The 13,317-nt window shown below is 48.3% G+C and overlaps 1 protein-coding gene across 2 annotated transcripts in view; it reads left to right on the top strand.

Moving 5' to 3' along the window:
- TAF12 (TATA-box binding protein associated factor 12) overlaps nt 1–13,317 on the top strand; it is a 57,057-nt gene that overhangs the window by 1,144 nt on the left and 42,596 nt on the right. Inside the window, exon 1 of one of the 2 annotated variants that reach the window (XM_073564060.1) lies at nt 416–499. The exons of the other annotated variant lie outside the window; for it this stretch is intronic. Within the exon in view, the coding sequence (XP_073420161.1) occupies nt 431–499 (69 nt within the window). The 5' untranslated portion in view covers nt 416–430. Of the gene's footprint in view, nt 1–415; nt 500–13,317 lie in introns of those variants that run through there. 2 annotated transcript variants of the gene reach the window in all.

The following is a 13,317-nucleotide window of genomic DNA, read 5'->3' as shown; positions in this document are numbered from 1 at the left end:
TACAGTATATTCTATGAGGGGGTTGCATTATACACTGAGGGAGCTACATTATATTCTATGGGGGGGGCTGCATTATACTCTGAGGGAGCTACATTATATTCTATGAGGGGGTGCATTATATTTTGTAGAGGGGCTGCATTATACCATATGAGTGTGCTACATTATATTCTATGGGGGGGTGCATTATATTCTATGAGGGGGCTAACTCAACCCCTGCAACATAATTAAGACATGTACTACCTTATATTATACCCTGATATTAGCGTGTTTTACCACACAATTGGCGGTCTTGTATTTCTTTCTATGTAGCTACATAGTGGGCCCCAAGAATGATTTTCTCTGGTGGGCACAAGGTGCTCCAGTCTGACGCTGCTCACACGTAACTCTGTACACCACTTATGATGTTATTGTCCACAGAAGGCTGGTGACCATGACGTGTGTGCTCAGCGGTCCCACCGCCGTGTGCGATGTCATTGCAGAGCTAGATGCTCAGCTGGCTGTAAGTAAGAAGTGTGTGAGCATGAGCCCACTGGATAGTGATACCTGGTATCTCTATTCTGTACAACCTTATTAACCACCATATTGCCGTCATGTGTGCTTACTAAAAGCATGCAGGCTTCACTGACTTTTTACCATCGTTTACCACATCAGGGCAGCAATGTCAGTCTAGTCCCAGGCCAAGGGTATAAAGTCGCAGCCATCGGCAGTGCTGCTCTGTGTAGTTGAGCTCCAGGGCCATCTGCAGCCTCATTTGATGATTGCCATTTTCAGGAGTTATTCTATAGACTTTTCAAGCTATTTGGAGAGCTCCCTGCATTAAAGATCCATCCTGTCAGCTTCTACTGACTGTCAGAATAGCATAATTTACAGTGTGTTTTTAAGTCATAGTTTCTTTACCTCCCCCTGAGAAAAACGTGACCTGATGGACCCCAGTAAAAGTCAGTGGGAATCAGATCCATAAAAATGCCAGTGTACATAGAGTGAATAAAAGACTTGCAGCATCCAGTGATATTTTAGCCTACAAATCAGCTGACCTAATTGTAAGCTGTAATTATAACAACAAAAGTTCCAAAAATGGGCAGGGGACTTCAAACATCAATTATACAACCAGTCCCACAAAAATATATGAAGGGCAGAAGAAGAGATCCCATAATAATAATCAATATAAAACATATACATTTTATTAAAGAATATCTAAAACAGAATAAAAGAGGCAAGAATGCCATGATATGGGACACCACACCAAAAACTGAATAATGGGCTATAGCACAAAAAAGAGCTCAATGAATAGTGCAATCAATACATCTCATAATATCATAATAAATGTGCATAGAACCCTAAACAGAGTGATCTCACCAAAAGGTAGATAATATATAACTAAACTGAATTAACAAAAATCACCTGAGAACACAATGTTGGATAAAAATAGCCACACAATGAGAATATGAGCAGAGCTTTAAGAAAATACAATAAATACACTCACTGGCCACTTTATTAGGTACACCATGCTAGTAACGGGTTGGACCCCCTTTTGCCTTCAGAACTGCCTCAATTCTTCGTGGCAGAGATTCAACAAGGTGCTGGAAGCATTCCTCAGAGATTTTGGACCATATTGACATGATGGCATCACACAGTTGGCGCAGATTTGTCGGCTGCACATCCCTGATGCGAATCTCCCGTTCCACCACATCCCAAAGATGCTCTATTGGATTGAGATCTGGTGACTGAGGAGGCCATTTGAGTACAGTGAACTCATTGTCATGTTCAAGAAACCAATCTGAGATGATTCGAGCTTTATGACATGGCGCATTATCCTGCTGAAAGTAGCCATCAGATGCCTGTTCTTAGCTGAGAGGAGTGGTACCCAGTGTGGTCTTCTGCTGCTGTAGCCCATCTGCCTCAAAGTTCAACGCACTGTGCGTTCAGAGATGCTCTTCTGCCTACCTTGGTTGTAACGGGTGGCAATTTGAGTCACTGTTGCCTTTCTATCAGCTCGAACCAGTATGCCCATTCTCCTCTGACCTCTGGCATCAACAAGGCATTTCCGGCCACAGAACTGCCGCTCACTGGATTTTTTTTCTTTTTCGGACCATTCTCTGTAAACCCTAGAGATGGTTGTGCGTGAAAATCCCAGTAGATCAGCAGTTTCTGAAATACTCAGACCAGCCCTTCTGGCACCAACAATCATGCCACGTTCAAAGGCACTCAAATCACCTTTCTTCCCCATACTGATGCTCGGTTTGAACTGCAGGAGATTGTCTTGACCATGTCTACATGCCTAAATGCACTGAGTTGCCGCCATGTGATTGGCTGATTAGAAATTAAGTCTTAACACACAGTTGGACAGGTGTACCTAATAAAGTGGCCAGTGAGTGTATATTCATACAAAATGATTGTGCAAAAAAATGCCCTAAACAAGTAATGGCACCACAGGCTAATATACAAACAGAATTGATAGTCATCTCAATAACATAATGCATCCTCATTGTACGTATGGGTTATGATCAACCCTAAAATAAGACCTAAGATAAATACTAAGGATAGGTGACCTATCTATCCCAATCAAGATGGACCTTAGTACAGCCTGTCACCCATCAATCAATCATTCAGTGCAATAAGAGCTATGCAATGATATTACCAGTGGCAGAGAATCTCCTGGCGTCCTCTCACCCCGACGCGCGTTTCGCCGCCAGCTTCTTCCGGACCCTCATACAATGAGTATTCATTATGTTATTGAGAGGACTCTATTGATTTATCCTCTGTTTGTATGTTTATTAGCCTGTGGTGCCATTACTTGTTTAGGGAATTTTTTTGCACATCCATTTTGTATGAATTTATTTATTGTATTTTCTTAGAGCTCTGCTCATATTCTCATTGTATGGCTATTTTTATTCAACATTGTGTTCTCAGGTGATTTTTGTTCAATTTAGTTATATATTATCTACCTTTTGGTGAGATCACTCTGTTTAGGGTTCTCTGCACATTTATTATGATATTATGAGATGTATTGATTGCACTATTCATTTAAATCTTTTTCTTTGTCGCCTTATTGGGGGCACAAATTACCATGGGTGTATGCTGCTGCTTCTAGGAGGCTGACACTATGCAAAACAAGAAAATTAGCTCCTCCCTGGCAGTATACACCCACCGACAGGCACCAAGTACCTCAGTTTGTGCTTAGTGTCTGTAGGAGGCGGACCGGGATCTCCCCAGATCCGCATTTAATGATTTCTTTTTCTTTTCAGTTTAGTTGTGTGTATTAATTTTTTTCAATTTATTTTTCAGATTCAGCATCAGGAAACAGGATGTGAGTTCATCCTGCCTTTCCATATCAGGCGGCTGAGCGAGCAATGTGGTATTGCCCACATCGCAACTCTCAGGACCGCAGGCAGGACCTTTCCCTATCACCCTCGGGTGCTATGGGCTATTGACAGGTGGCCGGTCCTAGCCGATTCCCCTCCTCACCCCTCTCCTGGGACAGGGCTGAGAGGAAGACGGCGGTCGCCAGCGGTGACGTTTCCCCTGCCAGCAAAAGATTGGCGCCGTCTTCTGCACCATACGGACATAGTGCGGGTACAGAGGATAGTCTCTCCCAGCAGCCTGCTCCGTATTCGTGGGCCCCTGCAGTCATCTTCAGGGACATCAGGTAAACTGATCTGAATGTCCCCTCCATCCCCGCTCTCAAAAATGGACTCAAGCTGACCCATTCAGCCCTGCAGCCATTACGGGCTGTACAGTGCCCCCTGTTTGAAATTCCCGCCCTGCAGTCTCTCCACATTAATGTTATCAGGGTCGGTGCCCCTCACTGCCGTTTTGAACTTCCTGCCCTTTTGTCCCTGGGTGATCTCTCAAACGCGCGCCTCTCCTGCTTAGCACCGGTGGTTCCAGCGGTGGTTTCCGCGGGCAGCAATCTACCCGGTACCTTCACTGTCCCTGCGGCTTCGCAAGCTTCGGGGGCGCCGTCGCTCTTTAGTTCAGAGGGAGACGCTTTCACTTTCTCCTCAGCTCTGTCAGTCTTTACCTTAACCGCGCCCCCTCTCCGTCTTCTTCCAATCACGCGGTTCGGCGGTTAAGCCCCGTCCACCGCCAGCGGTTTCTTGGCTGGATATCACTTTCTCTCCCTTCACCGGATCTCTTCTTGGGGGGGGGACAACGGTGTTTGGCACCGCATCTGAACCTCGGTAGGCTCGGCGCTGCTACAGTCTGACGCTATAATTAGCTCACCACGGCAGTTCCCTGTCAGGTTAGCACTACTACCGCATAGACATATACCCAACCCTGCAAGGGCTCTCTGTTCTAGACCCACCGCTATTCACTACGCCTGCGTGCGCTGTAAAAAGAAGTGGGCATCAGGTCAGTCGCCCCTTTCTGCCCGTCCTGCAGCCCTTCCACCATGTCTGCCCCTCAGGAGCACTCCGAGCCCTGGAATGAGAGCACCCCACCCCCTGAGTGGGCCGTTGCAATGTCTCAGTCGGTCTCTGATCTGACTAAAGTTTCTCAGTCTCTGGTACAGGTCTTAGAACGGTTACCCCAGCTATCTACAGCCACCTGTGCGCCGACCGCCCCTCACGGTAAGTTGCCTCTCACCTGACCGCGACCTTCAGACGGACAGGCCGGGTAGGGGCTCTAGGAAGCGGGCTCTGTCTGGCTCTTCCAGCTCGCAAGATCTTTCCGCTTCTCCCAGGCTCCGCTCCTCATCTCCCTCATCAGCAGACGACCCTAGGTCAGAAGATGATTCCCAGTCTGGATCTGACTCAGAGGCGGACAACATAGCTAAAGCTCGTGACATGGTGGATAGTCTCATATCGGCTATATGCCAAACCCTCAAAATAAAGGAGGATAAGGCGCCCCCTCAGGAATGCTCTGTTTCTTTTAAGAGAGCGAGGCCTCCCTCTCGAACCTTTCCTTATTACAAGGAGTTCGACACTTCCTTAGCCAATCACTGGCAACATCCTGAGAAACGTTTTTCAGGCCGCAAGTACTTAGATGTGCTATATCCCTTCGATGCGGATCTAGTCACAAAATGGACCAAAGCTCCCGAGGTAGATCCACCAGTTTCTCGTCTTTCTTCTAAGACGGTTCTATCCCTTCCGGACGGAGCTTCGCTTAAAGATCCGACAGGCAAATAGAATCGTTGTTGGCTAAGTCAATTTTTGAGGCGTCCGGCGCCTCCCTCTGTCCTATTTTCGCCTCCGCTTGGGTGGCGAAAGTCATTTCAGCTTGGGCAAAAATTCTTCACAAGGGCATTTCAGCGGCAGCACCTCAGGACGAGCTGGCAGATTTAGCAGGCCAGATTAATCATGCGGGTAAATACCTTTTGGCCACCTCCTTGGACGCGGCTGGGTGCGTAGCAAGAGCTAACAGCAACATAGTAGCCATACGCCGCATCCTTTGGTTGAAGTCGTGGAGTGCGGACACCACCTCTAAAAAGTCGCTCACCAACCTGGCTTTTCACGGCTCTAGGCTCTTTGGCACCAAGCTGGATCAGATAATCTCGGATGCCACTGGTGGTAAGAGTACCTCCCTTCCTCAGTCCCGGCCTAGAAGGTTTTTTAACAGAAAAGCTTCTCGGCCGTTTAGGTCCTTTCGCCCCTTCTCTTCCACAGAAGGCTCATCCCAGCAGGACCGGCCCTCTGCTTCCAGAGACCGGAGAAAACCATCATATAAACCCGCTCCCCGCTGGAGATCAAGAGGTCAGGTCTTCAGGCCCCCGGTCCGGCAGATTTTCCACTGATGGGTCACCCCCACCTGGAAATCCTTCCAGGGTGGGAGGCAGACTTTCCTCTTTCAAGGACGCATGGCTATCCGCTGTAGACGACGCTTGGGTCAAGGAAGTCATCACATCCGGATCCAAAATCGAATCCCCCCCCCCCCCCCCCAAACAGTCGCTTCTTCCTGTCTCGACCCCCAAGACAGCGGTCCCAGATCCCAGGGTTCCTTCAGGCCGTCTCCTCCCTTCTTTCCGCCGGGATTATCGTTCCCGTTCCTTAAAACGAACGGTTTTCAGGTTTCTACTCGAATCTCTTCGTAGTGCCGAAAAAAGACACCTCCCTTCGTCCAATTTTGGACCTCAAGTTACTCAACCACCACGTGAGGATCCTCCACTTCAAGATGGAGTCCCTGCGCTCGGTAATAGCCTCGATGGAACCTGGAGAGTTCCTCTGCTCAGTGGACATACAGGATGCCTACCTCCACATCCCTATTTGTTTGCAACATTAGAGATATCTCCGCTCTGTGATTCAGGACAATCACTATCAGTTCACGGCCCTTCCCTTCGGCCTAGCCTCCGCTCCCCGTGTCTTTACGAAGGTGATGGCAACAGTCATGGCCATCCTTCGATCCAGGGGGATTCTCATCATTCCTTACCTGGACGATCTCCTGATCAAGGGCTCGTCCCGCCAAGACTGTCTTCAGATAATCCTAGATGCTCTCGGCCGCCTCTGATGAATAGTCAACAGAGAAGTCCATCCTGCACCCTACCCAGCGTCTGACCTTTTTGGGCATGGAATTCGACACGAATTTAGCCCGAGTGTTTCTACCGAGGGACAAACTTTCAGCCCTTTGCAAGGGGATCCGATACCTAAAACGCTTGAGGATCATTCCCCTTCGGTCCTGCATGAGGGTCCTAGGGAAGATGATAGCTTCCATGGAAGCAGTGCCTTTCGCACAATTTCACTCTCGCCCTCTCCAGCTGTTCCTCCTTTCAGCCTGGGACAAGACTTCGTTTTCTCTGGACCGTCCCATTCTCCTTCCGTTCAGAGTCAGACAATCGCTGACTTGGTGGACTTTGCCGGCGTCAGTTCTCCAGGGAAGGTCCTTTCTTCCGCCTCAGTGGCAAGTCATCACCACCGATGTAAGTCTCCTGAGATGGGGGGCGGTTTATCATCGGAAATCGGCTCAAGGGCGCTGGGCGCCCAGGAGACTCTCCTTCCCATCAGCCTTCTGGAGATCAGAGCAATCTTCCTTGCTCTCCTTCGTTGGCAGCCTCTTCTCGTAGGCAAACCAGTCCGCATTCAGTCACAACGCCACGGCCGTGGCGTACATAAACCACCAGGGCGGTACTCACAGCAGGCAGGTAATGTCAGAAGTGGCAAGGATACTGCGTTGGGCAGAGCATCACGTTCCGGCGATCTCTGCCGTTCACATTCCAGGGGTGGAAAATTGGGCAGCCGACTTCTTAAGTAACCAGGGTCTAGCGTCAGGCGAATGGTCCCTTCATCCCACAGTCTTGAATCAGATATGTCAGCGTTGGGGCACCCCGGACGTCGATCTCATGGCATCTCGGATGAACAACAAAGTTCCTCACTTTGTAGCCAGGTCCAGGGATCCTCTAGCCGTCGATTGCGACGCCCTGGTAATTCCGTAGTCCCAGTTCCAACTGACTTACCTGTTTCCTCCCCTTGCCCTGATCCCAAGGGTGGTCAAAAAGATAGTCAGAGGGCATCCCAGTAATTCTGGTGGCTCCAGACTGGCCAAGACGTCCTTGGTACGCAGAGTTGGTGAACATGCTCGCGGACGTCGCCTGGAGGCTTCCAGACCGTCCAGATCTTCTCTCACAAGGCCCCCTTTACCACCAGAATTCTCAGTCTCCGAGTTTAATGGCATGGCCGTTGAGGCCGTGATTCTGAGAGAATCAGGGTTTTCCAGCCGGGTCATTCAAACCAAACCATGATCAGAGCTAGGAAGCCAGCCTCCTCCCGTATTTACCATAGGTACTGGAAGGCCTTTTTCTGTTGGTGCGAGGATAACAATGTTTTTCCATTGTCATTCTCCATTCCATCCATACTCGGCTTCCTCCAGTCCGGTTTGGATGCGGGCCTGTCCCTCAGTACCCTCAAAGGCTAGGTGTCTGCTCTGGCAATCCTCTTCCAGAAGGATCTGGCCTTACCGCAGGTGAAGACTTTTCTCCAAGGAGTCGCCCATGTGGCTCCTCCTCATCATTCTCCGATTGATCCATGGGATCTCAATCTCGTTCTTGGCGCTCTCCAAAAGGCGCCGTTTGAACCTATCCAGGACATTCCTCTGTCCTTTCTCTCATGGAAGGTGGCTTTCCTAATCGCCATTACATCCATCAGGAGAGTTTCTGAGCTGGCGGCTTTATCCTGTCATTCCCCGTACCTAATCCTCCACCAAGATAAGGTCGTCCTCAGGCCGGTTCCTTCCTTCCTTCCTTCCAAAAGTGGTATCCCCGTTTCACATTAACGAGGATATCGTCCTTCCCTCGTTTTGTCCTGCGCCTGCTCATCCTCTGGAAAAGTCGCTCCACAAACTGGATCTAGTGAGAGTCTTGCGTGTCTACCTTGCCAGGACCGCTTCTTTTCGCCAATCCGATTCCCTACTTGTCATCTCTGAAGGTCGCCGGAAAGGGCTTCCGGCATCCAAATCCACAATCGCTCGATGGATTCATTCTACCATTCTGGAAGCCTACCGACTTCAGGAAAAACGGCCCCCTCCGGGAGTGAGAGCTCACTCCACCCGGGCTGTAGGGGCTACTTGGGCTGTGCGACACCAGGCTTTGGCCTTACAACTTTGCAGAGCCGCGACCTGGTCGTCTTTGCACACCTTTGCGAGGATCTACAGGGTTCATACCCAGGCCTCGTGTGATGCAGCTCTTGGTAGGAAGGTTCTGCAGGCGGCGGTTGCACATCGGCCGACCTAAGCCCTTCCTTCTTTTGTTCCTTTATGGCTGTTCCCACCCTCGGGACTGCTTTGGAACGTCCCATGGTAATCTGTGTCCCCCAATAAGGCGATAAAGAAAGAGGGATTTTGGGTTCTTACCTTAAAAACTTTCTTGGAGCCTTCATTGGGAGACACAGCACCCTCCCTGTTTAAGTTGTACCGTGTTGGGTCTTCGAGTCCCGTGTTGGGTTGGTACATATGTTGATAGTTTTTGTTGCTTCTACTACTGCTTTCTCACCAACTGAGGTACTTGGTGCCTGTCGGTGGGTGTATACTGCTGGGGAGGAGCTAATTTTCTTGTTTTGCATAATGTCAGCCTCCTAGCAGCAGCAGCATACACCCATGGTAATTTGTGTGTCCCCCAATGAAGGCTCCAAGAAAAAGATTTTACGGTAAGAACCCAAAATCTTTTTTTTTTTGTGCTATAGCCCATTATTCAGTTTTTTGGTCTGGTGTCTCCTATGATGGCATTCTTGTTTCTTTTGCTCTGTTTTTAGATATTCTTTAATAAAATTTAAGTTTTATATTGATTATTGTTGGATCTCTTCTTGTGCCTTTCAAATATTTATGTGGGACTGGTTGTATAACTAATTGTAAGCTAGTTGGGTCCATCATGTTGTGGATTCAGCACTCCCATCATTTTCTGACAATGTTCCCAAGAATGTGAAGGATCATATTTCTGTCACGTGTTAGAAAGCCTTCTGGTTACAGATACTGTTGTGTGGAAAAAGCCTTTGCCGCCTTCCTGATTTCCTATTTTTGCATATTTGTCACACTTACATTTTTCTGATCACCAAACAAATTTAAATATTAGACAAAGATAACACAAGTAATGCAGTGTTTAAATGAAGGTCTGTTATATGATAAAGAAATCCAAACCTACAGGGCCCTGTGTGAAAAAGTGATTGCCCCCTAATTCTAATAACTGGTTGGGCCACACTGTGCAGCAACAACTGCAATCAAGCGTTTGCTATAACTGGCAAGGAGTCTTTTACAACACTCTGGATGAATTTTGGCTCACTCATCTTTGCAGAGTTGTTGTAATTCAGTCACATTGGAGGGTTTCTCAGCATGACTAGCCTTTTTAAGGTCATGTCCCAGCATCTCAATCCAATTAAGGTCAGAACTTTGACTAGACCAGTCCAAAGTCTTTATTTTGTTTTTCTTAAGCCATTCAGAGGTGGACTTGCTGGTGTGTTTTGAATCTTTGTCCTGCTGCATAATCAAAGTACTCTTCAGCTTGAGGTCACAAACTGATGGCTGGACATACTACTTCAGGAATTTTTGGTAGACCCCAGAATTCATTGTTCCATTTATCACAGCAAAACTTCCAGGTCCTGAAGTGGCAAAACAGCCCCAGACCATTATTATTATTTATTTATATAGCACCATTGATTCCATGTTGCCGTACATGAGAAGGGGTTGTGTTATGATTGAGTCACCGTAGGAGGCAAAAATAGAAAGGCTAGCTAAGTCCAGAAAACCAGAGAAGTTGGCAGCTATCGGATTGCAGACCCCTGAACCTATCAACACAACTAGCAGTAGCCGTGGGGGGCTCCTACGATGCCCTAGGCCCCTCGATCACAGCCGGAGGACTACATAGCCTAAAGACAGAAAGGGAAATCTAAACTGCCCCAGAGCAGACCCCAAAGCAAAAGGCAGCCCCCAACATATAATGACGGTGAAGCAAGAAGAAAGAACAAAAGACAGAAAGACTGAGCAAAGATGGGGCCCCAGCTAGCTTAGATAGGAAAGGACAGGAAGGCTGCTGTCTGCAATCTGTGAAAAAGCCTATGAAAATAAGAGCCAACAACTGACAGTAAAAAAGGCCCTGAAGACGCTAGGCTTCAAAAAAGGCTACGTCAGTACTCAGGAATATTCTGAAGACAGAGCAACAGGCAAAAGGAGATTCAGCTCACCCCAGCAGGGAATGGCAGAATCCAGAAAAGCAAGGAAAACAAAACACTAATGCAAAAAGGCAAAGCAGAAATCTTAGCTTTAGATCAGGAATCAGACTGGTTTCCTAGAAGTCCAGAGAAATCACCCGCAGGCCAGAAGGGCGTCGGCAGCCTTATATCCAGTCATTAACTCCACTCAGCCAGTCATCATCATCAGCCCCAGGTGTTTGACAATCAGGCTCACTACCTTTCTTCACCCGAAGAGAGAGTTCCTCGGGCCTCAGTAGTGAAGGGGAAAATGAACTCACAACAGGGTTGCATGCAAATTACAGATATCTCTTACAGTAAACAAGCTAACAATGCTAGACTGATACAGAGGGGAGAGGATCCTGCTCTTACAGGCTTACATTCTACAGGATGGTGGGGAAGGAGACAGTAGGTTGGGGGGGTTGCAGTAGCTCTGGTAGTGGTGAGGAGGCAGTTGGGTCATTGCAGGCTGTAAGCTTTCCTGAAGAGGTGGGTTTTCAGGTTCCGTCTGAAGGATCCGAATGTGGTTGATAGTCTGACATGTTGGGGCAAAGAATTCCAGAGGATGGGGGATATTAGGGAAGAAGTCTTGGAGGCGGTTGGGTGAGGAGCGAAGTGTGGAGGAGAGAAGGAGGTCTTGGGAGGGCCGGAGATTACGTGAGGGAAGATTTCGGGAGATTAGTTCAGAGATATATGGAGGAGACAGGTTATAGATGGCCTTGTAGGTCAGTATTAGTAATTTGAACTGGATACGCTGAGGGAATGTGAGCCCGTGAAGAGATTTGTAGTGGGAAGACACGGAGGAGTAGCGAGGAGAGATGAATTAGTCGGGCAGCAGAGTTACAGGGAACCTGTCGCCTCCTTTTGCCGCTATAAGATGCTGCCACTGCCTTTCGGGGCTTATCTACAACATTCTGCAATGCTGTAGATAAGCCCTCGGTCTGACCTAAAAGAGGAGAAAAACAAGTTTTATTATACTCACCTGGGGGCGGTCCGATGTGTGTCGCAGGTCCCGGGTCCAGCGCCTCCCATCTTCATGCTATGTCATCATCCTGCTTGCTTCGTGCCATGCTCCTGTGCAGGCATACTGATCCGTACAGGGCAGATCAGTATGCCTGCGCAGGAGTGCGGCACGAAGCAAGCAGGATGACTACATCGCATGAAGATGGTAGGCGCCGGACCTGAGACATTCATTGGGCCGGACCGTCCCCCCGGGTGAGTATAATAAAATTTGTTTTTCTTCTTTCAGGTCAGACTGGGAGCTTATCTACAGCATAACAGAATGCTGTAGATAAGCCCTGAAAGGCAGTGGCCGCATCTTATAGTGGCAAAACAAGGTGACAGGTTCCCTTTAAGGATGGACTGGAGAGGTACAAGGGTATTAGCAGGGAGACCAAAAAAAAGGGATGTTGCAGTTGTTGAGGCAGGAGATGAGGGCATGCACAAGCATTTTAGTGGATTAAGGGTTGAGCAAAGGATGGATTCTGGAAATATTTTTGAGCTGGAGGCAGCAGGAGGTGGAAAGAGCTTGGATGTGCGATTTGAAGGACAGGGTAGAGTCAAGGGTTACTCCAAGGCAGCGGACTTCCAGTACGGGGGAAAGCGTGATGTCGTTAATTGTGATAGATAAGTCAGGTAAGGAAGATCTGTGAGATGGAGGGAAAAAAAATGAGTTCAGATTTGTCCACATTGAGTTTGAGGAACCGAGAGGAGAAGGAGGATACACTCCGAAATTCTGGCCAGCAGAGAGGTGTATTCTGGGCTAAAGAGGTAGATTTGAGTGTCATCCACATAAAGGTGGTACTGAAATCCGTGGGACTTTGAGTTGCCCCAGGCCAATTGTATAGATTGAAAAGAGTAAAGGGTCCTAGAACTGAGCCTTGGGGGACTCCCAACAGAGAGAGGGTGGGATGAGGGAGTGTGGGAGAAGCTGAATGTGTGGTTGGAAATGTATGAGAAGATCCAGGATAGGGCCAGATCTTTGATGCCAAAGGAGGAGAGGGTCTGTAGTAAGGAGGCAGTGGTCAACTGTGTCGAAGGTAGAGGACAGGTCTGGATGGAGGAGTATAGAGTATTGTCCGTTAGCTTTGGCTGTAAGTAGGGCATTAGTAACTTTGGTCATGGCTGTCTCAGTGGAGTGATGGGGGCGGAAGCCAGATTGTAGATTGCCAAAGACCAAGTTAGATGAGAGGTGGGAGGAAAGTTAAGCATGGACGTGCTGCTCCAGGAGCTTGGAAGCAAATGGGAGCAGCGATATTGGGCGATAGCTGGGCATAGCGGTTGGGTTGAGGGTTGGCTTTTTAAGAATAGGCGTGATTGTGGCATGTTTGAAAGTAGTAGGGAAGTTACCAGACGTTAGTGATAGATTGAAGAGATGGGTTAGGGATGTGATAAGAGTGGTGGTGAGGTTGGGGAGGAGGTGAAATTGGGATGGGGTCGAGTGCACAGATGGTGAGATGCCATTTGCAGATGAGACAATTAAGCTCCCTTCAGTGATGTTGGAGAGGGAAGTTATGGGGTTTGGGCATTGGTATGGTATACAAAGGGGTTGTGGTGGTTGAACAATGAAAGTTGGCCATGTTTGATCGATCTTATTTTTGAAGTGTGTGGCAAAGTCCTCAGCAGAGATGAGAGAGGTTGGAGGGGCAGTGGTGGGTGGAGGAGGGAGTTAAAAGTTTTGAATAACTGGGGTTGTACAGTCATGGCCAAAAGT

The sequence above is a fragment of the Dendrobates tinctorius genome, unplaced genomic scaffold (genome assembly GCF_039654945.1).
Source record: "Dendrobates tinctorius isolate UK_male_01 unplaced genomic scaffold, ASM3965494v1 ptg000015l, whole genome shotgun sequence".
Classification (NCBI taxonomy): Eukaryota; Metazoa; Chordata; class Amphibia; order Anura; family Dendrobatidae; genus Dendrobates; species Dendrobates tinctorius.
This window is presented reverse-complemented; position numbering and strand designations above follow the sequence as displayed.